The 23,692-nt window shown below is 38.3% G+C and overlaps 1 protein-coding gene across 2 annotated transcripts in view; it reads right to left on the minus strand.

The window, feature by feature from the left end:
* LOC102958878 (fibronectin type III domain containing protein 3C1-like) overlaps positions 1-16,638 on the minus strand; it is an 89,226-nt gene extending 72,588 nt beyond the window's left edge. Inside the window, exons 1-6 of one of the 2 annotated variants that reach the window (XM_042975074.1) lie at positions 16,478-16,638; positions 15,863-15,979; positions 14,435-14,557; positions 11,636-11,711; positions 10,376-10,452; positions 156-414 (exon numbers count right to left, since the gene is read on the minus strand). In XM_042975074.1, the coding sequence (XP_042831008.1) occupies positions 156-414; positions 10,376-10,452; positions 11,636-11,711; positions 14,435-14,557; positions 15,863-15,943 (616 nt within the window). In that variant the 5' untranslated portion in view covers positions 15,944-15,979; positions 16,478-16,638. The remainder of the gene's footprint in view (positions 1-155; positions 415-10,375; positions 10,453-11,635; positions 11,712-14,434; positions 14,558-15,862; positions 15,980-16,477) is intronic. The other variant, XM_042975075.1, reaches the window with a different exon arrangement.
* Between the last annotated feature and the right edge of the window lie 7,054 nt (positions 16,639-23,692).

Raw genomic sequence — 23,692 nt, forward strand, 5'->3', positions numbered from 1 at the left:
TTATGTTTATGAGCATTTTATCTAAGATAGAAACCAGTACTTATTTTTATCAATCTAATATACATGCATGAAATGCAATCATTCCCAAAACTTTCCCAAAGCTGTTAATTTTAACAAACTCAAAATATTTCCTGTTTAAGAAAATTATATACTACCTTGTTGCTCGTGGTATATAACTGTTGCTGGTGGTGGTAGCAGTGGTGGTGGCAGCTGCTGTGGCATAGGCTCTTTGATGTAAGGTGGTGGAAATTCCCCTTGAGTTGGGGGATGCATAAGTTGAGCACCTTGTGGATATATAGGAGAGGATGGTGTAATGAAGTGTGGTACTTGTTGTATAGGAGCAGGCATGGTTGTGTGATAGTCAGATGTCTGAGGCACAATGATAATTTTGCGAATACCATTTTCTTCCACCACCTAAGTTGGAAGACAGAACCATATAAACATATTGGAATTAATAAAAGTTGGCATTTTTCTACTAAGTGTTAGATTTATATCCTGTGGTCTTAATTTAGAAAACCTAAGGGATCAAAAAGTAATAATGAAGTGAAACTATATCAAGCAGAAGATAATTCTTTCTTGTCTCCACAACCATAGCTTTCAAAAAGGTAATTTTTTGACAATAGATAATATATTGACATGGTTTAAAACCGTAAAGTATAAAAAACTATATATGAATAAATTCCCTCCTAAACCTTATCTACTCCCCCAATAGATAATGATTGTTCTTAGTTTCTTATGAATCCTTCCAGAATTTGTCTATACAAGCAAGAATACAGGTTGTTATTTTCCTCCTTTTTATGGCATAAGAGGTAGCATAATTTGCACTATTACCATCTGTACATTGCTTTTTACACTTAGCAATATATTCTAAAGATCTTTTTATATCAGTACATTGCTTTTTACACTTAGCAATATATCTTAAAGATCTTTCTATATCAGTACATAGAACTTCTCCACATTTTTTCACAGCTACATAGTACTCCATTATGTGGATGTCCTCCATTATACACAGTTCTCCATTAACAAGCACGAGTTGTTTCCAACCTTCTGAGATTATAAAGAATATTGTAATGAATAGTCTTGTACATTTATTATTCCAAATTTATAAAAAAAAATCTGTAGGATAAATTCCTCAAAATGGAATTGCTAGGTGAAAAAGTATATGCATTTGTATTTTTGTTAGGTATTGTTGAAATAGATAATTCCATTTAGAATCAAACCATATTGGGGGGTTCCGGAAGATGGCGGCGTAGGAGGACGCTGGGCTCACCGCGCGTCCTGCTGATCACTTAGATTCCACCTACACCTGCCTAAAGAACCCAGAAAACTGCCAGAGGATTAGCAGAACGGAGTCTCTGGAGCCAAGAGCAGACGAGAGACCCACGGAAGAGGGTAGGAAGGGCAGCGAGGCGGAGCGCGCTCCAAGGACTGGCGGGAGGGAGCCGGGATGGAGGGGCGGCTCGCCGGCCAAGCAGAGCCCCCGAGTCTGGCTGGCAAAAGTGGGGGGGCCGGACGGACTGTGTTCCGACAGCAAGCGCGACTCAGCGTCTGGGAGGTCATAAGTTAACAGCTCTGCTCAGAAAGCGGGAAGGCTGGAGGACAAAGGGAGGGAGAGCTGCTGAGCCCCCGGACGGCAGAGCTCAGCTTGGCGGGGAACAAAGGCGCTCACCAGCGCCATCTCCCCTGCCCACCCCCCAGCCAAAATCCCAAAGGGAACCAGTTCCTGCCAGGGAACTTGCTCGCTCCGCGCAAACACCCAACTCTGTGCTTCTGCGGAGCCAAACCTCCGGCAGCGGATCTGACTCCCTCCCGCTGCCACAGGGCCCCTCCTGAAGTGGATCACCTAAGGAGAAGCGAGCTAAGCCTGCCCCTCCAGCCCCCGTGCACCTTGCCTGCCCACCCCAGCTAATACACCAGATCCCCAGCAACACAAGCCTGGCAGTGTGCAAGTATCCCAGACGGGCCCAGCCACCCCACAGTGAATCCCGCCCCTAGGAGAGGGGAAGAGAAGGCACACACCAGTCTGACTGTGGCCCCAGCAGTGGGCTGGGGGCAGACATCAGGTCGGACTGCGGCCCCGCCCACCAACTCCAGTTATACACCACAGCACAGGGGAAGTGCTCTGCAGGTCCTCACCACTCCAGGGACTATCCAAAATGACCAAACGGAAGAATTCCCCTCAGAAGAATCTCCAGGAAATAACAACAGCTAATGAACTGATCAAAAAGGATTTAAATAATATAACAGAAAGTGAATTTAGAATAATAGTCATAAAATTAATCGCTGGGCTTGAAAACAGTATACAGGACAGCAGAGAATCTCTTGCCACAGAGATCAAGGGACTAAGGAACAGTCACGAGGAGCTGAAAAACGCTTTAAACAAAATGCAAAACAAAATGGAAACCACGACGGCTCGGCTTGAAGAGGCAGAGGAGAGAATAGGTGAACTAGAAGATAAAGTTATGGAGAAAGAGGAAGCTGAAAGAAAGAGAGATAAAAAAATCCAGGAGTATGAGGGGAAAATTAGAGAACTAAGTGATACACTAAAAAGAAATAATATACGCATAATTGGTATCCCAGAGGAGGAAGAGAGAGGGAAAGGTGCTGAAGGGGTACTTGAAGAAATAATAACTGAGAACTTCCCTGAACTGGGGAAGGAAAAAGGCATTGAAATCCAAGAGGCACAGAGAACTCCCTTCAGACGTAACTTGAATCGATCTTCTGCACGACATATCATAGTGAAACTGGCAAAATACAAGGATAAAGAGAAAATTCTGAAAGCAGCAAGGGATAAACGTGCCCTCACATATAAAGGGAGACCTATAAGACTCGTGACTGATCTCTCCTTTGAAACTTGGAAGGCCAGAAAGGTTTGGCACGATATCTACAGTGTGCTAAACAGAAAAAATATGCAGCCGAGAATCCTTTATCCAGCAAGTCTGTCATTTAGAATAGAAGGAGAGATAAAGGTCTTCCCAAACAAACAAAAACTGAAGGAATTTGTCACCACGAAACCAGCCCTACAAGAGATCCTAAGGGGGATCCTGTGAGACAAAGTACCAGAGACATCACTGCAAGCATAAAACATACAGACATCACAATGACTCTAAACCCATATCTTTCTTTCTTTTTTTTTTATTTATTTTTTTTATTTTTATATTCGACTATTTTTTTTTCTTTTTATTTTTTTTATTTTTTTTTTATTTTTTATTTTTTAATATATGAAATTTACTGTCAAATTGGTTTCCATACAACACCCAGTGCTCATCCCAAAAGGTGCCCTCCTCAATACCCATCACCCACCCTGCCCTCCCTCCCACCCTGCCCTCCCTCCCACCCCCCATCAACCCTCAGTTTGTTCTCAGTTTTTAACAGTCTCTTATGCTTTGGCTCTCTCCCACTCTAACCTCTTTTTTTTTTTTTTCCCTCCCCCATGGGTTTCTGTTATGTTTCTCAGAATCCACATAAGAGTGAAACCATATGGTATCTGTCTTTCTCTGTATGGCTTATTTCACTTAGCATCACACTCTCCAGTTCCATCCATGTTGCTACAAAAGGCCATGTGTCATTTTTTCTCATTGCCACGTAGTACTCCATTGTGTATATAAACCACAATTTCTTTATCCATTCATCAGTTGATGGACATTTAGGCTCTTTCCATAATTTGGCTATTGTTGAGAGTGCTGCTATAAACATTGGGGTACAGGTGCCCCTATGCATCAGTACTCCTGTATCCCTTGGATAAATTCCTAGCAGTGCTATTGCTGGGTCATAGGGTAGGTCTATTTTTAATTTTCTGAGGAACCTCCACACTGCTTTCCAGAGCGGCTGCACCAATTTGCATTCCCACCAACAGTGCAAGAGGGTTCCTGTTTCTCCACATCCTCTCCAGCATCTATAGTCTCCTGATTTCTTCATTTTGGCCACTCTGACTGGCGTGAGGTGGTATCTGAGTGTGGTTTTGATTTGTATTTCCCTGATAAGGAGCGACGTTGAACATCTTTTCATGTGCCTGTTGGCCATCCGGATGTCTTCTTTAGAGAAGTGTCTATTCATGTTTTCTGCCCATTTCTTCACTGGGTTATTTGTTTTTCTGGTGTGGAGTTTGATGAGCTCTTTATAGATTTTGGATACTAGCCCTTTGTCCGATGTGTCATTTGCAAATATCTTTTCCCATTCCGTTGGTTGCCTTTTAGTTTTGTTGGTTGTTTCCTTTGCTGTGCAGAAGCTTTTTATCTTCATAAGGTCCCAGTAATTCACTTTTGCTTTTAATTCCCTTGCCTTTGGGGATGTGCCGAGTAAGAGATTGCTACGGCTGAGGTCAGAGAGGTCTTTTCTTGCTTTCTCCTCTAAGGTTTTGATGGTTTCCTGTCTCACATTCAGGTCCTTTATCCATTTTGAGTTTATTTTTGTGAATGGTGTGAGAAAGTGGTCTAGTTTCAACCTTCTGCATGTTGCTGTCCAATTCTCCCAGCACCATTTGTTAAAGAGACTGTCTTTTTTCCATTGGATGTTCTTTCCTGCTTTGTCAAAGATGAGTTGGCCATACGTTTGTGGGTCTAGTTCTGGGGTTTCTATTCTATTCCATTGGTCTATGTGTCTGTTTTTATGCCAATACCATGCTGTCTTGATGATGACAGCTTTGTAGTAGAGGCTAAAGTCTGGGATTGTGATGCCTCCTGCTTTGGTCTTCTTCTTCAAAATTACTTTGGCTATTCGGGGCCTTTTGTGGTTCCATATGAATTTTAGGATTGCTTGTTCTAGTTTTGAGAAGAATGCTGGTGCAATTTTGATTGGGATTGCATTGAATGTGTAGATAGCTTTGGGTAGTATTGACATTTTGACAATATTTATTCTTCCAATCCATGAGCAGGGAATGTCTTTCCATTTCTTTATATCTTCTTCAATTACCTGCATAAGCTTTCGATAGTTTTCAGCATACAGATCTTTTACATCTTTGGTTAGATTTATTCCTAGGTATTTTATGCTTCTTGGTGCAATTGTGAATGGGATCAGTTTCTTCATTTGTCTTTCTGTTGCTTCATTGTTAGTGTATAAGAATGCAACTGGTTTCTGCACATTGATTTTGTATCCTGCAACTTTGCTGAAAGAGAGATAAAAAAATCCAGGAGTATGAGGGGAAAATTAGAGAACTAAGTGATACACTAAAAAAAAATAATATACGCATAATTGGTATCCCAGAGGAGGAAGAGAGAGGGAAAGGTGCTGAAGGGGTACTTGAACAAATTATAGCTGAGAACTTCCCTGAACTGGGGAAGGAAAAAGGCATTGAAATCCAAGAGGCACAGAGAACTCCCTTCAGACGTAACTTGAATCGATCTTCTGCACGACATATCATAGTGAAACTGGCAAAATACAAGGATAAAGAGAGAATTCTGAAAGCAGCAAGGGATAAACGTGCCCTCACATATAAAGGGAGACCTATAAGACTCGTGACTGATCTCTCCTTTGAAACTTGGCAGGCCAGAAAGGCTTGGCACGATATCTACAGTGTGCTAAACAGAAAAAATATGCAGCCGAGAATCCTTTATCCAGCAAGTCTGTCATTTAGAATAGAAGGAGAGATAAAGGTCTTCCCAAACAAACAAAAACTGAAGGAATTTGTCACCACGAAACCAGCCCTACAAGAGATCCTAAGGGGGATCCTGTGAGACAAAGTACCAGAGACATCACTACAAGCATAAAACATACAGACATCACAATGACTCTAAACCCATATCTTTCTATAATAACACTGAATGTAAATGGATTAAATGCACCAACTAAAAGACATAGGGTATCAGAATGGATACAAAAACAAGACCCATCTATTTGCTGTCTACAAGAGACTCATTTTAGATCTGAGGACACCTTTAGATTGAGAGTGAGGGGATGGAGAACTATTTATCATGCTCCTGGAAGCCAAAAGAAAGCTGGAGTAGCCATACTTATATCAGACAAACTAGACTTTAAATTAAAGGCTGTAACAAGAGATGAAGAAGGGCATTATATAATAATCACAGGGTCTATCCACCAGGAAGAGCTAACTATTATAAATGTCTATGCGCCAAATACCCGAGCCCCAGATATATAAAACAATTACTCATAAACATAAGCAACCTTATGGATAAGAATGTGGTCATTGCAGGGGACTTTAACACCCCACTTACAGAAATGGATAGATCATCTAGACACACAGTCAATAAAGAAACAAGGGCCCTGAATGACACATTGGGTCAGATGGACTTGACAGATATATTTAGAACTCTGCACCCCAAAGCAACAGAATATACTTTCTTCTCGAGTGCACATGGAACATTCTCCAAGATAGATCATATACTGGGTCACAAAACAGCCCTTCATAAGTTTACAAGAATTGAAATTATACCATGCATACTTTCAGACCACAATGCTATGAAGCTTGAAATCAACCACAGGAAAAAGTCTGGAAAACCTCCAAAAGCATGGAGGTTAAAGAACACCCTACTAACGAATGAGTGGGTCAACCAGGCAATTAGAGAAGAAATTAAAATATATATGGAAACAAACGAAAATGAAAATACAACAATCCAAACGCTTTGGGATGCAGCGAAGGCAGTCCTGAGAGGAAAACACATTGCAATCCAGGCCTATCTCAAGAAACAAGAAAAATCCCAAATACAAAATCTAACAGCACACCTAAAGGAAATAGAAGCAGAACAGCAAAGGCAGCCTAAACCCAGCAGAAGAAGAGAAATCATAAAGATCAGAGCAGAAATAAACAATATAGAATCTAAAAAAACTGTAGAGCAGATCAACGAAACCAAGAGTTGGTTTTTTGAAAAAATAAACAAAATTGACAAACCTCTAGCCAGGCTTCTCAAAAAGAAAAGGGAGATGACCCAAATAGATAAAATCATGAATGAAAATGGAATGATTACAACCAATCCCTCAGAGATACAAACAATTATCAGGGAATACTATGAAAAATTATATGCCAACAAATTGGACAACCTGGAAGAAATGGACAAATTTCTAAACACCCACACTCTTCCAAAACTCAATCAGGAGGAAATAGAAAGCTTGAACAGACCCATAACCAGCGAAGAAATTGAATCGGTTATCAAAAATCTCCCAACAAATAAGAGTCCAGGACCAGATGGCTTCCCAGGGGAGTTCTACCAGACGTTTAAAGCAGAGATAATACCTATCCTTCTCAAGCTATTCCAAGAAATAGAAAGGGAAGGAAAACTTCCAGACTCATTCTATGAAGCCAGTATTACTTTGATTCCTAAACCAGACAGAGACCCAGTAAAAAAAGAGAACTACAGGCCAATATCCCTGATGAATATGGATGCAAAAATTCTTAATAAGATGCTAGCAAATCGAATTCAACAGCATATAAAAAGAATTATTCACCATGATCAAGTGGGATTCATTCCTGGGATGCAGGGCTGGTTCAACATTCGCAAATCAGTCAACGTGATACATCACATTAACAAAAAAAAAAGAGAAGAACCATATGATCCTGTCAATCGATGCAGAAAAGGCCTTTGACAAAATCCAGCACCCTTTCTTTATAAAATCCCTTGAGAAAGTCGGGATAGAAGGAACATACTTAAAGATCATAAAGGCCATTTATGAAAAGCCCACAGCTAACATCATCCTCAACGGGAAAAAACTGAGAGCTTTTTCCCTGAGATCAGGAACACGACAGGGATGCCCACTCTCACCGCTGTTGTTTAATATAGTGCTGGAAGTTCTAGCATCAGCAATCAGACAACAAAAGGAAATCAAAGGCATCAAAATTGGCAAAGATGAAGTCAAGCTTTCGCTTTTTGCAGATGACATGATATTATACATGGAAAATCCGATAGACTCCACCAAAAGTCTGCTAGAACTGATACATGAATTCAGCAAAGTTGCAGGATACAAAATCAATGTGCAGAAATCAGTTGCATTCTTATACACTAACAATGAAGCAACAGAAAGACAAATGAAGAAAATGATCCCATTCACAATTGCACCAAGAAGCATGAAATACCTAGGAATAAATCTAACCAAAGATGTAAAAGATCTGTATGCTGAAAACTATCGAAAGCTTATGCAGGTAATTGAAGAAGATATAAAGAAATGGAAAGACATTCCCTCCTCATGGATTGGAAGAATAAATATTGTCAAAATGTCAATACTACCCAAAGCTATCTACACATTCAATGCAATCCCAATCAAAATTGCACCAGCATTCTTCTCAAAACTAGAACAAGCAATCCTAAAATTCATATGGAACCACAAAAGGCCCCGAATAGCCAAAGTAATTTTGAAGAAGAAGACCAAAGCGGGAGGCATCACAATCCCAGACTTTAGCCTCTACTACAAAGCTGTAATCATCAAGACAGCATGGTATTGGCACAAAAACAGACACATAGACCAATGGAATAGAATAGAAAACCCAGAACTAGACCCACAAACGTATGGCCAACTCATCTTTGACAAAGCAGGAAAGAACATCCAATGGAAAAAAGACAGTCTCTTTAACAAATGGTGCTGGGAGAATTGGACAGCAACATGCAGAAGGTTGAAACTAGACCACTTTCTCACACCATTCACAAAAATAAACTCAAAATGGATAAAGGATCTGAATGTGAGACAGGAAACCATCAAAACCTTAGAGGAGAAAGCAGGAAAAGACCTCTCTGACCTCAGCCGTAGCAATCTCTTACTCGGCACATCCCCAAAGGCAAGGGAATTAAAAGCAAAAGTGAATTACTGGGACCTTATGAAGATAAAAAGCTTCTGCACAGCAAAGGAAACAACCAACAAAACTAAAAGGCAACCAACGGAATGGGAAAAGATATTTGCAAATGACACATCAGACAAAGGGCTAGTATCCAAAATCTATAAAGAGCTCATCAAACTCCACACCCGAAAAACAAATAACCCAGTGAAGAAATGGGCAGAAAACATGAATAGACACTTCTCTAAAGAAGACATCTGGATGGCCAACAGGCACATGAAAAGATGTTCAACGTCGCTCCTTATCAGGGAAATACAAATCAAAACCACACTCAGATACCACCTCACGCCAGTCAGAGTGGCCAAAATGAACAAATCAGGAGACTATAGATGCTGGAGAGGATGTGGAGAAATGGGAACCCTCTTGCACTGTTGGTGGGAATGCAAATTGGTGCAGCCGCTCTGGAAAGCAGTGTGGAGGTTCCTCAGAAAATTAAAAATAGACCTACCCTATGACCCAGCAATAGCACTGCTAGGAATTTATCCAAGGGATACAGGAGTACTGATGCATAGGGGCACTTGTACCCCAATGTTTATAGCAGCACTCTCAACAATAGCCAAATTATGGAAAGAGCCGAAATGTCCATCAACTGATGAATGGATAAAGAAATTGTGGTTTATATACACAATGGAATACTACGTGGCAATGAGAAAAAATGAAATATGGCCTTTTGTAGCAACGTGGATGGAACTGGAGAGTGTGATGCTAAGTGAAATAAGCCATACAGAGAAAGACAGATACCATGTGGTTTCACTCTTATGTGGATCCTGAGAAACTTAACAGAAACCTATGGGGGTGGGGAAGGAAAAAAAAAAAAAAGAGGTTAGAGTGGGAGAAAGCCAAAGCATAACAGACTGTTAAAAACTAAGAGCAAACCGAGGGTTGATCGGGGGTGGGAGGGAGGGCAGGGTGGGTGATGGGTATTGAGGAGGGCACCTTTTGGGATGAGCACTGGGTGTTGTATGGAAACCAATTTGACAGTAAATTTCATATATTAAAAAAAAAAGATGACTATTTAAATAACAAAAAAAAATAGAATCAAACCATATTGACTTAAGCATGTTTTTGATTTCCACAGCTGTGCAAAAGAAACAGACACATTCTCAATTATAAACTTCTGAGGCCATGGAGTATCTTGTTAATATCTATAGAAGCCAAACATCCTTTTCTATTTAAGTGTTTAGTAAATATTTGAGGAATTTACAGAAAGTGTCCTTTGTTGTCTAGCATCTGTGAATGAAATACTACTGAACTGAAAATACAGATTTTAGGGACTAAAGCCTACATACTATCAGAAGCCATTACTGCAGCAATTGTAATAGATAATTAAGATTGGTTAAGGTACTCAGAAACAAAAACCAATAGAGGATAAATAAATGTGAAAAGATATAAATTCGGTAGATGAATAAGGAATTATTTACAAGACAATCTAAGGGAGATTTGGTTAAGCATCACTGCAATTGCTTTTTAGCAACGATGATAACAATACAATGAACAACTAACTAGTATTCCAGAAGTTCTCTTATCATATAGTGACACAAAAATAACTGTTGAATGATGCCTTAGTACTAAATATTAAATTAAAACATACTAGTTTACCTGAGACATGTAACCAGGAGGAAGATATATTGGTGGCAAAGTGCCACTTGGTGACATTAGAGGTACATCAGCGGGTCCTAAAAGAGAATTATTATTAATAAATTCTTTAATAACTTTAAACAAAGTCCATTTAACTTTTCACAGTGAAAACCAGCTGCAAACTTTAACAACAGCCAGCCATTTTGAAAGTGCAATTTGTTTACTTGCAAATGAGACTAGGTATGAATGTAGATGAATCAATGCAAATTCATCCAAATGATGGAAAATAAAGCACATAATGTGGATTGGGTAAAATTTGAAATTATTATAATTAATGTTTAGTTTAAATAATATATGTGGCTTTCAAGTCATAGGATGGCAATTTATTTTTAATAATGGGGAAAATAATAAATATTAGTTTGCAATAAACTTTATATAGCAGCCATGTGGAATCCATTGCTAAATGAGAATGTTTAGAAAATTTTTTGAGACATAACTCTAAAGCACTTCAGGATACAAAATAATGGCATAAGAACAGAAACAGTCATCACAATTTGAAATAATACTAAATCTTGTAGTACATAAATATTAATTTCATATTGCTGTGGAATCAATTCTATATGTATATTTATACATATATAGCAAATTAATATGCATATATAAATAATTTACCCCCTTATTGTATATTGTTATATTTTGCATATCTAGTATAGTGCTGGAACATGATAGGCACTAAAGAAATATTTGAATGTATGAATGAATCAGCTCTCCGAAGGCCTCATAATCACCTCCAATAAGAGCATAGTCTAAAACTATCGGTGGCCATCAATATATTCCAAATGTGAAATTTTTCAAATGGAATTCTTGACTTAATCTTCAATTTAAAAAAGTATCTTACATGAAGATTTCTAGTAAGACTAGCTCTGTTTGTTCTATTGATACTATGCTCCTGTGAGGACTATATAAATTTAAGAGCATTCCAGGGTCCCTGGGTGGCTCAGTCGGTTAAGCATCCGACTTCAGCTCAGGTCATGATCTCATGGTCCATGAGTTAGAGCCCCACGTCGAGGTCTGTGCTGACAGCTTAGAGCCTGGAGCCTGCTTCAGATTCTGTGTCCCCCTCTCTCTGCACCTCCCCTGCTTGCACTCTGCCTCTCTCTCTCAAAAATAAATACACATTAAATTTAAGAGCATTCCATCTGGCTCCAACAGGAAAGGATGCTAATTACTAGTAATCTATTTGCTTTTAAGTAACACAAACCTGATTATACTTTTACTGACCTTGGATATTCTGAATATTCCCATCATCAGACTTGAGGGTGAGGGTTTCCCCAGGGTTAACTTGCACCAATATAATCTAGAAATAAACCATTCTTTGATGACATACTTTTCTGTTAATCTATGAAAAATCATTATTGTAATTCTTAAAAGTTTTTATCTAAATTGCAGTTAGTTAACATAAAGTGTAATATTAGTTTTAGCTGTACAATTTAGTTATTCAACACTTGCATACAACACCTAGTGCTAATCACAAGAGTGTACTCCTTAATCCTCATCACCTATTTAACCCATCTCCCCAGACTCCTCCCCTGTGCTAATCACTAGTTGGTTCTCTACAGTTAAGAGTCTATTTCTTGGTTTCTCTCTCTCTTTTTCTTTGCTCATTTGTTTTGTTTCTTAAATTCCATATATGAGTGAAATAATATGGTATTTGTCTTTCTCTGATTGACTTATTTCACCTTAGCATAATGCTCTCTAGCTCTACCCATGCCATTGCAAATGGAAAAACTTCATTATTTTTTATAGCTGAATAATATTCCATCATATAGATATACCACATCTTATTTATCCATTCATCAGTCAGTGGACATTTGGACTGTTTCCATGATTTGGGTATTGTAGATAATGCTGCTATAAACATCGGAATGCACATATATCTTCAAATTAGTATTTTTATATCCTTTGGATAAATACCTAGCAATGTAATTTGTGGATCATAATGTAGTTCTTTTTTTTTAACTTTTTGAGGAACAAGACAGGGATATCCATTCTCACCATTCTTTTTTAACCCTAGCCTTGGAAATCCTAGCCACAGCAATAAGACAACAGAAAGAAATAAAAGGCATCCAAATCAGCAAAGAAGAATTCAATTTCTTCTTTTTGTAGATGACATGATATTCTATGTAGAAAACCCCCCAAAAATCCATCAAAAAATTCCTAGAACTCATACGCAAATTTAGTAAAGTCACACAATACAAAATCACATCAAAATACAGAAATCTGTTGCACTTCTATACATCAGTAATGAAGCAACAGAAAGAGAAATCAAGGAATCAATCACATTACAATTGCACAAAAAAACCGGAAGATACCTAGGAATAAGCCTAACCAAAGAGGTAAATGACTTGTGGTCTGAACTCTATAAAACTCTGATGAAAGAAACTGAAGATGGCACAAAGAAATGGAAAAACATTCCATGTTCATGGATTGGAAGAACAAATTTGTGTAAATGACTATACTACCCAAAGCAATCTACACATTTAATTCAATCCCTATCAAAATACCAACAGCATTTTTCACAGAGCTAGAACAAACAATCCTAAATTTGTATGAAACCAGAAAAGACCCTGAGAAGCCAAAGCAACATTGAAAAAGAAAAGCAAAGCTGGAGGCATCACGATTCCAGACTTCAAGTTCTATTACAAAATTAGTGATCAGGACAGTATGGTACTGGCACAGAAACAGTCACATAGATCAATAGAACAGAATAGAAAGCCCAGAAAGAAACCTACATCTATATTGTCAATTAATCCTTGGTGAAGCAGGAAAGAATATCCAATGCAAAAATGGCTCTTCAACAAATGGTGTTGGGAAAACTAGACAGCAACGTGCAAAAGAATGAAACTGGACCACTTTCTTACACTGTACACACACATAAATTCAAAATGGATGAAAGACCTAAATGTGATGAAGCCATCAAAATCCTAGAGAGTAATATGGACAGCAATCTTTTTGACATTAGCCACGCAGCAACTTACTTGATATATCTCCTGAGGCAAGGGAAACAAAAGCAAAAATAAACTATTGGGGCCTCATGAAGATAAAAAGCTTCTGTACAGCAAAGGAAACAATCAACAGAACTAAAAGACAACCTATGGAATGGCAGAAGATATTTGCAAATGACGTATCTGATCAAGGGTTAGTATCCAAAATGTATAAAGAACTTATAAAACTCAACACTCAAAAAACAAATAATTCAGTTAAAAAATTGACAGGAAAAGACATATCATATGTTTTCACTCATATGTGGATCTTGAGAAACTTAACAGAAGACCATGGGGGAAGGGAAGGGGAAAAAATAGTTACAAACAGAGAGGGAGGGAGGCAAACCATAAAGAGACTCTTAAATACAGAGAACAAACTGAGGGTTCATGGGGGTGGGGAGAGGGGAAAGCAGGTGATGGGCACTGGGGAGGGCACTTGTTAGAATGAGCACTGGGTGTTGTATGTAAGCCAGTTTGACAATAAATTATATTTAAAAAATGGGCAGGAGACATGAATAGATATTTTTCCAAAGAAGACATCTAGATTGCCAACAGACACATGAAAAGATGCTCAACGTCATTCATCATCAGGGAAATACAAATCAAAACTGTAATGAGTTATCACCTCACACCTGTTAGAATGGCTAAAATTAACAACACACAAAAAAAACAGGTGTTGGTGAGGATGTGGAGAAAGTGTAACTCTCTTCCACTGTTGGTGGGAATGCAAACTGGTGCAGCCACTCTGGAAAACAGTATGGAGGTTCGTTATTTTCATTTTGAGAAATATTCAGACTCACTAATTATTGAAGTTTTGAAATGCTCAAGAAGAAGAGTACAATTGGATCAATGGGGACTTAGGAGAAATTCAATATCCCTAAGTAATGGGTCCTTTCCCACCCAAGTGAAACTTAATAAAGTCATAGAAAATAGGTGCATTGACATGGAAAGACCAACACCCACTCTCCAGTAAAAAACCCTGCAAAAAAAGAAAAACAGAAAACAAAATTTGTCTGATGGTAAAATTCAGACATACTTGTTGTATCCAGTATTGTGGACAAGAAGTCCATCTTGTATATCTCTTGGGATGAGTCATCATTTGTGAATAATTTGTAGTATACTGTGTTCCAACAGTCGTGTCCAGATGATAATTCTCCATCTAGTAAAAAAGGACTTTTAATTTCAATATGGTCATTTTTATCTCAGTTCCTTTTGATACGGTGATGTCAAGCCAATGTATAAGCCAGAAGTACAATTATTTACTTTTTTTGAACTCCAAAGAAAAGTTAAGTGATCTTTTCACATTGTGTATGTAGATAAGACTTTTCTTGAATAGATTTTAAAAAATTATTTTATATTTTATTTTAGAGGGAGGGAGAGAGTGAGTCCCAAGCAGGCGCCACACCCAGGGAGGAGCCCAGTGCAGGGTTTGATCCCACGACCTCAGGATTGTGACATGAGCTGAAATCAAGAGTCAGAAGCTCAAGTGACTCAGCCACCCACGTGCCCCTTGAATAGGTTGCTTTAAATGAATAAATGTTAGGGGCCCCTGGGTGGCTCAGTGGGCTAAGTGCCTGATTTCAGCTCATGATATTGCAGTTCATGGTTCTGAGCCCTATGTCGGGCTCTGTGCTGACAGCTCAGGGCCTGGAGCCTGCTTCAGATTCTTGTCTCCTTCTTTCTCTGCCCCTCTCCCACTCACGCTCTGTCTCTGTCTCTCTCTTTAAAAAATAAACATTAAAAAAATTTAAGTGAATAATTGTCAAATGTAAACCACACTCTTTCTTTCTTGAAACCAGTCCTGTAGGTAGAAGTCATTGCAGCTCAAAATATAACTTTTAAATATTAGAAAGTTGAACTCACAGCTGTGAATGAGTATGAAAAAAGTTTAGTCTGCTTGGGAGTCATGTTTTTAAATTTCTTAAAATATTTATTCATTTTGAGAGAGAGAGACACACAGACCGTGGGTGGGGGGAGTGGCAGAGAGAGAGGAAGACACAGAAACCAAAGCAGGCTCCAGGTTCTGAGCTGTCAGTACAGAGCCCGATGTGGGTCTCGAACCCGTGAACCGCAATATCATGACCTGAGCTGAAGTCGGATGCTTAACCGACTGAGCCACCCAGGTGCCCTAGAGTCATATTTTTAAACTATTCTTCAGAAGATACTGTCTGTGGATAGTATAAACTTTCAACACCAGGAGTTTTGAGCTGATCAAGGGAGACTGAAAAAACAGCTAAAGCAACCTAAAAAGAGGTTATATGTGGCCTAAGGTAATGTTAAATGTCTCTAAAAGGATTTTAAAGGGTCTACAAGTAAGATTAATCAATGTTGGTGAAAAGACTGGAAACTTGTGAACTAAATGACCAAACATAAAAATGACACACTTTTTCTAAATAAAAGCCAATACTGGATTCAAGAAAAAATTGTCCAGTTATAATGAAAAATTAAGCAAAACTATCCTGACCTGTTGCATGGAGTCTCCATTGATAACTGGAACTATAGGAGGTATTTCAGTAAGAGTAGGTGCAAGTCCATGTTCAGCCATGTCTAAAAAGATTGACTTTTACAGTAAGTGATGTTTCTAAAAGTGAAAGATTAAACAAATTAAGTCAAAGTAGTGATTTTAAATGACAAAACCTGATGAAATAGTCCTTGGCAAAGCCATTTTAGATAACTTTTCTCTCCGAAAATGTTTACTTAACTGATATTGTTTTATGGAAACATTTCAAAATAATCATTGATTTTCACAAATAAAAATATATGAAATATAGAGTGCACAGATTTGTTCACTCTTCACTCATGAAAACAAGTGAAGATAGCTCTATTTCACAGTGTGAAGAATGGTCTAGTTAAACAAGTCATTCGTCATTTGATCGACTCAGATCAAGTTTGGTTAATTTCCAATCTATGATGTTAACGGTCAAATAAGACTATATGGATTAGAAGACTGTAAGAATTAACTAGATCCTATTAAAAAGGATAGGAACATAGCTATTTACCTTAACTTAGATACTAAAACCAAATATCTTAAGCATAATGTAAAGCTTCAAACCCAAACCTTTAAACTTAAAATACTTTCCAGATTCAAATACTTCATGTGTAGATGGCTACAAGTGATAAAATATAGTAGATTAGTCCAGATTCTTGATTCCATAAACCCTTGGACAAAAATCAGAAAGAAAAATATGATTCTTTTGAAGGTGGAGAAAGAGGCTACTCAAGAGAGAACCTCTTGGAGCTAGGCAAGTCTTCCAAATGAAGTGTACTGTTGTGTTTCACAAATCCTTGGTAACACTGATGTAAAAGAATGTTCACTATGTCATAATTCTAGTCACTACTTACATCATTTCCTTACCAAGTTTTTTATACAGTATTAGGATACTTTTTGCTTGGAAATACAACTTTTTATAAATGAGAGACTCTTAATTTTTTTTGAAAGGAAAAGTGTTGGGATTCATAAAGAATCATGGGGCATATCCAGCAGGAAAATGTGTATGTCCTTCTAGGATATGGATGTAGGGAATAGCTATGGACTTAATGTTCTTTTGAAATTACTCAACAGTGGAAAGCACTTTAGGCTAACTTAAATCTCTCTTGTATTACCACAAAATTTGTTTCACTTATGGCAAAAGTCACTGTTCTCCAGCTCATTCTAATGACTTGACTGATCAAGATTTGAAACAACTCACAATGACATTTTTAAAATAGAGACTATGGCAACAAACTCTTTGCATGTGTATGTGTATATATACCCTCCCATCCCTTAACCTATTCATTTTCATCAGAATTTCCAATAATTGGTGCACATGATATGTCATATTAATAGAGTTTGCTGCTTCATCTCTTTATCTTTTCTATAGTTGGGCACCAAAAGATCTAGAATTAATTTAATCATTGATTCAATCTTGGGTGACATCCATACATCAACAGATTCAAAATGGACAGTCTGAGGTAGATAACTATACTTGAGTAAAAATTGAGAAGGAAGTTTTAATTGTTTTGAAACTAAAATTAGTTGGTATATTCCTTAACATATAAATGTTTTATAAATTCCTATTAACAAGTTAACATTATATATAATTAAGTGTCCAATTTAGAGAAATTGTTTTTAGTATTTAAGTTTTACAGGTTAAATGATGTTGGTTTAAAATCTTTTTAAAGTATATTATTTATTGTCAGAGAGATCAAGCTAGTGGGTGAGTGGCAGACAGAGAGGGAGAAAGAAAATCCCAAGCAGGCTCTGCCCTGACAGTGTGGAGCCTGTTGCCAGGCTCAAACTCATGAACTGTGAGATCATGGCCTGAGTTGAAACAAAGAGTCAGATGCTTAACCAACTGAGCCACCCAGGCACCCCAAATGATGTTTATTATATGAGGAATCAAATTTTGTTTTAACACTTGGATAACATTTTATTCCATCCCTTTATATTTTCATTACTTTATCATTTTAAGGGTTAAATGCTAAATTCATGTTTAGATCTTTAATTTCTACCAATGTTATAAAAAATTATTTTATAAGATCAAAATTTAAGGTAACAATGATATCACAATTAGTTTTTCATGAGGATACATTTATCCTTTTTAGTATATATAATATATTGAATAATCAAAATTCAGAACTATAGAACTTTGTCATTTTTATAGACATATCAGTATTATTAAAGAAAAAGTTGGGAGCTAAGATGGCAGAGTAGTAAGGAGACCCTAGGCATGTCTCATCCCTCAAACAAATTAGATCAACATGAAACCATTTTGAACACCTAGGAAATCAATCTGAGGATTAACAGAACAATCTGTATAATTTGAGGGAGAGAATGTAGCAGGTACGTTGTGTGGACAGGTGAATTGGGGGAGAGAAGAGCTGTGACTCCACAGAGGGAAGGGAGACCTTTTCATGGAGAGGAGAAAGAGAGAGCAGGGGAGAGAGCAACATATTGGGTTTGCACAAGAAAGCACCCTGAAAGCAAGTAGAGAGAAAATGAAAACACATGTAGGGGACTACACAAGAAAACTGTTCCCAAAAGACAGGGCTTCAATACTGCCAGTTTTTTATAAACAGCGGAGCACAGAGTCTGAAGTTTCAGAGATCAGTGCCTGGTGGTGTTCTGATGAGGATGTAGGGCAGAATCCTGGGAGCGAAGAGTGTGGTCTGAGGATTCCCTACGTCACATTTGGAGGTGGTTCCCCTGCGTGGAATGCATTTGGTAGAGGTGATATGGCCTCTCCATGGGCAAAAGACCCAGCAGGTAACATCAGGCTGCCCCATTCACCTGAATAGGAACAAGGACAGAGGCTAAGGGCAGAAAACACTGGCACCAGCTGTGTGTTGTGATTTACCATCAACTCTGAGCTGCTGTCACTGCACGGGTGCACAACCATTTCCTGTGACAAGCCAGCCTCAACCACAGTGCTGCGAGACTGCCTCGTCCCCAACAAGATCACTGAGTATCCAAACCTCAGAAGTCTCTGAAGGGTGGGGTTTTGAAACACTGCTGCACCTGAGATAAAACTCTAGAGGGAGACGCTGCCTGGTAGGTGGACAGCTCTGAGCTGATGGAAGTGGGAGACACAGGAGGGTTGACTGATCCTGTGTGAGTGTGAGAACATCCAGCTCTGGAGAATAGAGAGCAGGGCAAGGCCATTTTCACCATTAGCCCAACAAGGATTGACCCCAGTGATCTAAACAATGCCACCAAGTGTAGCCGTTACAACAAGTCCTGCTCCCTGCACCCTAAAGGCACATCTCCACTAGGGTAAATTGACTGGAAAACCAGAGCAGCAAGCTCTTACCCAGAAGACCAGCACAAATCCCTTCTACGTGCTTAGTCTACTATACATAGTGCTACAAAGTTTCAGCTCTAGGAAAAACTGGATCTAGGTTCATATGTGTTTTTTTCTTTGTTCATTTGTTAATTTTGTTGTTGCTTCTGTTTTTGTTTATGTTGTTGTCATTGTTGTTTTCGTTTGTTTCTTGGATACAGAAAGACCAAATTTTTAATTTAATTTTATTATTTTATGATATTTTTATTTTTAATTTTTTTAATTTTTAATTTTTCTCTCCTTTTCTCTTTCTCTTTTTTTCTATCAAGTTTCATTTAGCAAGTAGACCAAAACACATGTAGGATATAGCTTCCTTTATTTGATTTAAAAAATTGTTATTATTTTTTTTTATTTAAATCCAAGTTGGTTAACATATAGTGTAATGGTTTCAGGGATAGAATTTAGTGATTCACCACTTACATATAACACCCAGTGCTCTTCCCAACAAGTGGCCTCCTTAATGCCCATCACCTATTTAGCTCATCCCCTGACCAAACACCCTGCCAGCAACCCTCAGTTTATTTTCTGTATTTAGAGTGTTTTATGATTTCTATATCTCTCTCTGGTTTTATCTTATTTTTGCTTCTCTTCCCACATGTTCACCTGTTTTGTTTCTTAAATTCCATATATGAGTTAAATAATATGATATTTGTCTTTCTCTGGCTTATTTTGCCTACCATAATAAACTCTAGTTCCATCCAAGTTGTTGCAAATGTCAGCATTTCATTCTTTTTGATTGCCAAGTAATATTCTAATATATATATATTCTTCTTTATCCATTCATCAGTTGGACATTTGGGTTCTTTCCATACTTTGGCTATTGTTGATTGTGCTGCTACAAACATTGGGGTGGATGTGCCCCTTTGAATCAGCATATTTGTATCTGTGGATAAATACCTTGATAATACCCAGATAAATTTCTGGGTCATAGGGTAGTTGTATTTTTAATTTTTTGAGGAACCTCCACACTGTATTCCAGAGTGGCTGCACAAGTTTGCATTCCCACCATCACTGCAAAAGTGTACCTCTTTCTCCACATCCTTACCAACATCTGCCATTGCCTGAGTTGTTAATTTTAGCTATTCTGACAGGTGTGAGGTGGTATCTCATTGGGGTTTTGATTTGTATTTTCCTGATTATGCGTGATGTTGAGCATCTTTCCATGTGTTTGTTAGCCATCTGGATGTCTTCTTTAGAAAAGTGTCTACCAGGAGGAGCCAAGATGGCAGAACAGCATGGAAGTTTTTTGTGTGTCTTGCATCTGTGAAATACAGCCAGACCAACACTAAACCATCCTACATACCTAGAAAACCGATTGGAAGATTAGCACAACAATCTGCACAACCTGAACACAGAATTCAGCAGGTATGCGACACGAAGAGCTGAACTTGGGGAGCAAGAAGCCCTGAAAGGTAGGGAACTGCTTTTGTGGGCAGAGAGAGGATGGAGACTGGGGAGGGGCAGAACATACGGGAAAAGCACCCCTCCCCAAAAGCAGCTGGAGAGAAAGTGGAAAATTGGAAACAGCTGCAGGGACTAAACTAAAAAGGGAAAAAGGAGAAAGGAGAGGGTTTAAATTCCATTAAGACTGTAAACAAGGGGAGTGCAAAGGCTGCAACTCCGCAGCACGAGAACTGGTGGTGCTCTGGTTGGAAAGGTGAAGCCCCAGGAACAGAGTGGGGTCCGGGAGGTTCTCAGTCCACACGGGGAAAAGCGGTTCCACTGCTGGAAGGACATTTGGTAGAGACTGTTGAAGCCATCTGGTCCCAGCAGACCCCGGAAGGCAGCCACATTTGCTGGTGCTGAGGCAAGGTTGTTGAGGGTGAAGCCTGGTGTCAGATGTGTGTTGTGATTTTCCATGGTCCCTGAAACGCTGAGGCTACACTGTCTCGTGATTATTTTCGGAGGTGGGCTGGCACCTGGATGCAGTCTCAGGGCACCAACAAGAGCAGGATCCAGCAGGTGTTCCTGGGTGCAGCTGACATTTGGCCATTGCTCATTTGGCCATCGCTCGGTGAGACCCTCCTACAGAGGGGTGGAGCGGGTGAAAGCCGCAGTCCTTCGGAAGTAAGAGGCCAGGGAAAACAGCCGCATCTGAGACAAAACTTGGGAGAGAGGTGCTGCCTGGGATCTGGTCACGGATAGTGGAAAAGCGGGGAGTGGACGAGAGCTGAAGACAGAGGACAGGTGAGCGATTGCTGATCTGGGACAACAGACTGGGTGGCTGGGTGGCGCCATTTTCACTGCTCCCGTGCATACGCACTGATGAGCACCACAACAATCCACCCCAGTAGGCTAGCAGTGCCATCTAGGGGAGAGCGGAGCTGTTACACCGATCCCTGCCCAACTCAGCCAACTTCGCTCTTCAAGAACACAAACCTCACTGCCGGCTTAATTTATGCACTATAAAGAGCTACATGGACTGACCTCTAGGGGAAAACAAAGCAATTGCAGTCCTACTTCAATCTGTTAGCAGGTTCATCTATTCAATTTTTTTTTCTTTCTCCTTTTTCTCTTTTACAATTCTTTTCTTTTTCTTGAATACAGAAAGAGAAAAAACTCATTTTTATTTTCAATTTTTATTAAACATATCTGTCTTTAATTTTTATTACTATTTTTTTACTTTTGTGTAAATTTTTCAAATTCTACTTTACTTCCATCACTTTATTTTAGTCTACTTCAGTGTACTCACCTTTTCAAATTTTCAAACAATTTCCTTTTTTGTCTTTTTCTTTACCCTCTTTTTCATTTCTTTTCTTTTTCTTGAATGCAGAAAGAGAAAAACTTCATTTTACTTTCAATTTCTTTTAAAATATTTTTATTTAATTTTTATTACTATATTTTTTGCTTTTATGTAAATTTTTTCAAATTCTATCTTGCTCCCATCATTTTATTTCAGTCTACTACAGTGTATTCACTTTATCAAATTTTCAAACGATTTCTTTTCTTTTGTCTTTTTCTTTTATCTCTTTTTATCTTTTTTCTCTTTTTCATTTCTTTTCTTTTTTCTTAAATAAAAAAAATTAAAAATTCATATTTCTTTTTAATTTTTATTAAAAATATTTTTCTATAATTTTTCTACTATATTCTCTACTTTTGTGTATTTTAGTCTACGTTAGTGTATTCATTTTTTCAAATTCTCAAGCGATTTCTTTTTTTTGTTCTCTCTCCCCCCCTTTTTTTTGTTTGTTTCTCTAATCTGTCAAACCACTTTCTACACCCAGACCAAAACACACTTAATATCTAGCATCATCTATTCGACTTTGTGTGGGTGTGTTTTTAATTTTTAATTTTAATATTTTTTTAATTTTAATTTTTTTAATTTCAATTTTCCTACCTCATTAATTCCTTTTCCTCCTTCAAAATGACAAAACGAAGGAATTCACCCCAAAAGAAAGAGCACGAAGAAACGACAGCCAGGGATTTAACCAACACACACACGAGCAAGATGTCTGAACCAGAATTTAGAATCACGATAATAAGAGTACTAGCTGGAGTCAAAAATAGACTAGAATCCCTTTCTGCAGAGATAAAAGAAGTAAAAAATAGCCAGAATGAAATTAAAAATGCTATAACTGAGCTGCAATCATGGATGGATGCAGCGCTGGCAAGGATGGATGAGGGAGAACAGAGAATCAGTGATATAGAGGACAAACTTATAGAGAATAATGAAGCAGAAAAAAAGAGGAAGATTAAGGCAAAAGAGCATTATTTAAGAATCAGAGGAATCAGTGACTCATTAAAAAGGAACAATATCCGAATTATAGGGGTCCCAGAGGAGGAAGAGAGAGAAATAGGGGTAGAAGGGTTATGTGAGCAAATCATAATGGAAAACTTTCCTAACCTGAGGAAAGAGACAGACATCAAAATCCAGGAAGCACAGAGGACTCCCAGTAGATTCAACAAAAACTGACCATCAACAAGGCATATCATAGTCAAATTCACAAAAAACTCAGGCAAGGAGAGAATCAAGAAAGCAGCAAGGGAAAAAAGTCCCTAACCCAATGGTCTTCAAGGGAAGACAGATCAGGTTTGCAGCAGACCTAGCCACAGAAACCTGGCAGGCCAGAAAGGAGTGGCAGGATATATTCAGTGTGCTGAATCAGAAAAATATGCAGCCAAGAATTATTTATCCAGCAAGGCTGTCATTCAAAATAGAAGGAGAGATAAAAAGTTTCCCAGACAAACAAAAATTAAAGGAGATGTGACCACTAAACTAGCCCTGCAAGAAATATTAAGGGGGACTCTCTGAGGGGACAAAAGATGAAAAAAAAAATGTATGTAATAAATGCCAAAAGCAACAAAGATTAGAAAGGACCAGAGAACACCACCAGAAACTCCAACACTACAAGCATCATAATGGCAATAAATTGATATCTTTCAGTACTCACTCTAAATGTCAATGGACTCAATGCTCCAATCAAAAGACATAGGGTAACAGAATGGGTAAGAAAACAAGACCCATCTATATGCTG

Source organism: Panthera tigris, chromosome X, assembly GCF_018350195.1.
Source record: "Panthera tigris isolate Pti1 chromosome X, P.tigris_Pti1_mat1.1, whole genome shotgun sequence".
In the NCBI taxonomy this organism is placed as follows: domain Eukaryota; kingdom Metazoa; phylum Chordata; class Mammalia; order Carnivora; family Felidae; genus Panthera; species Panthera tigris.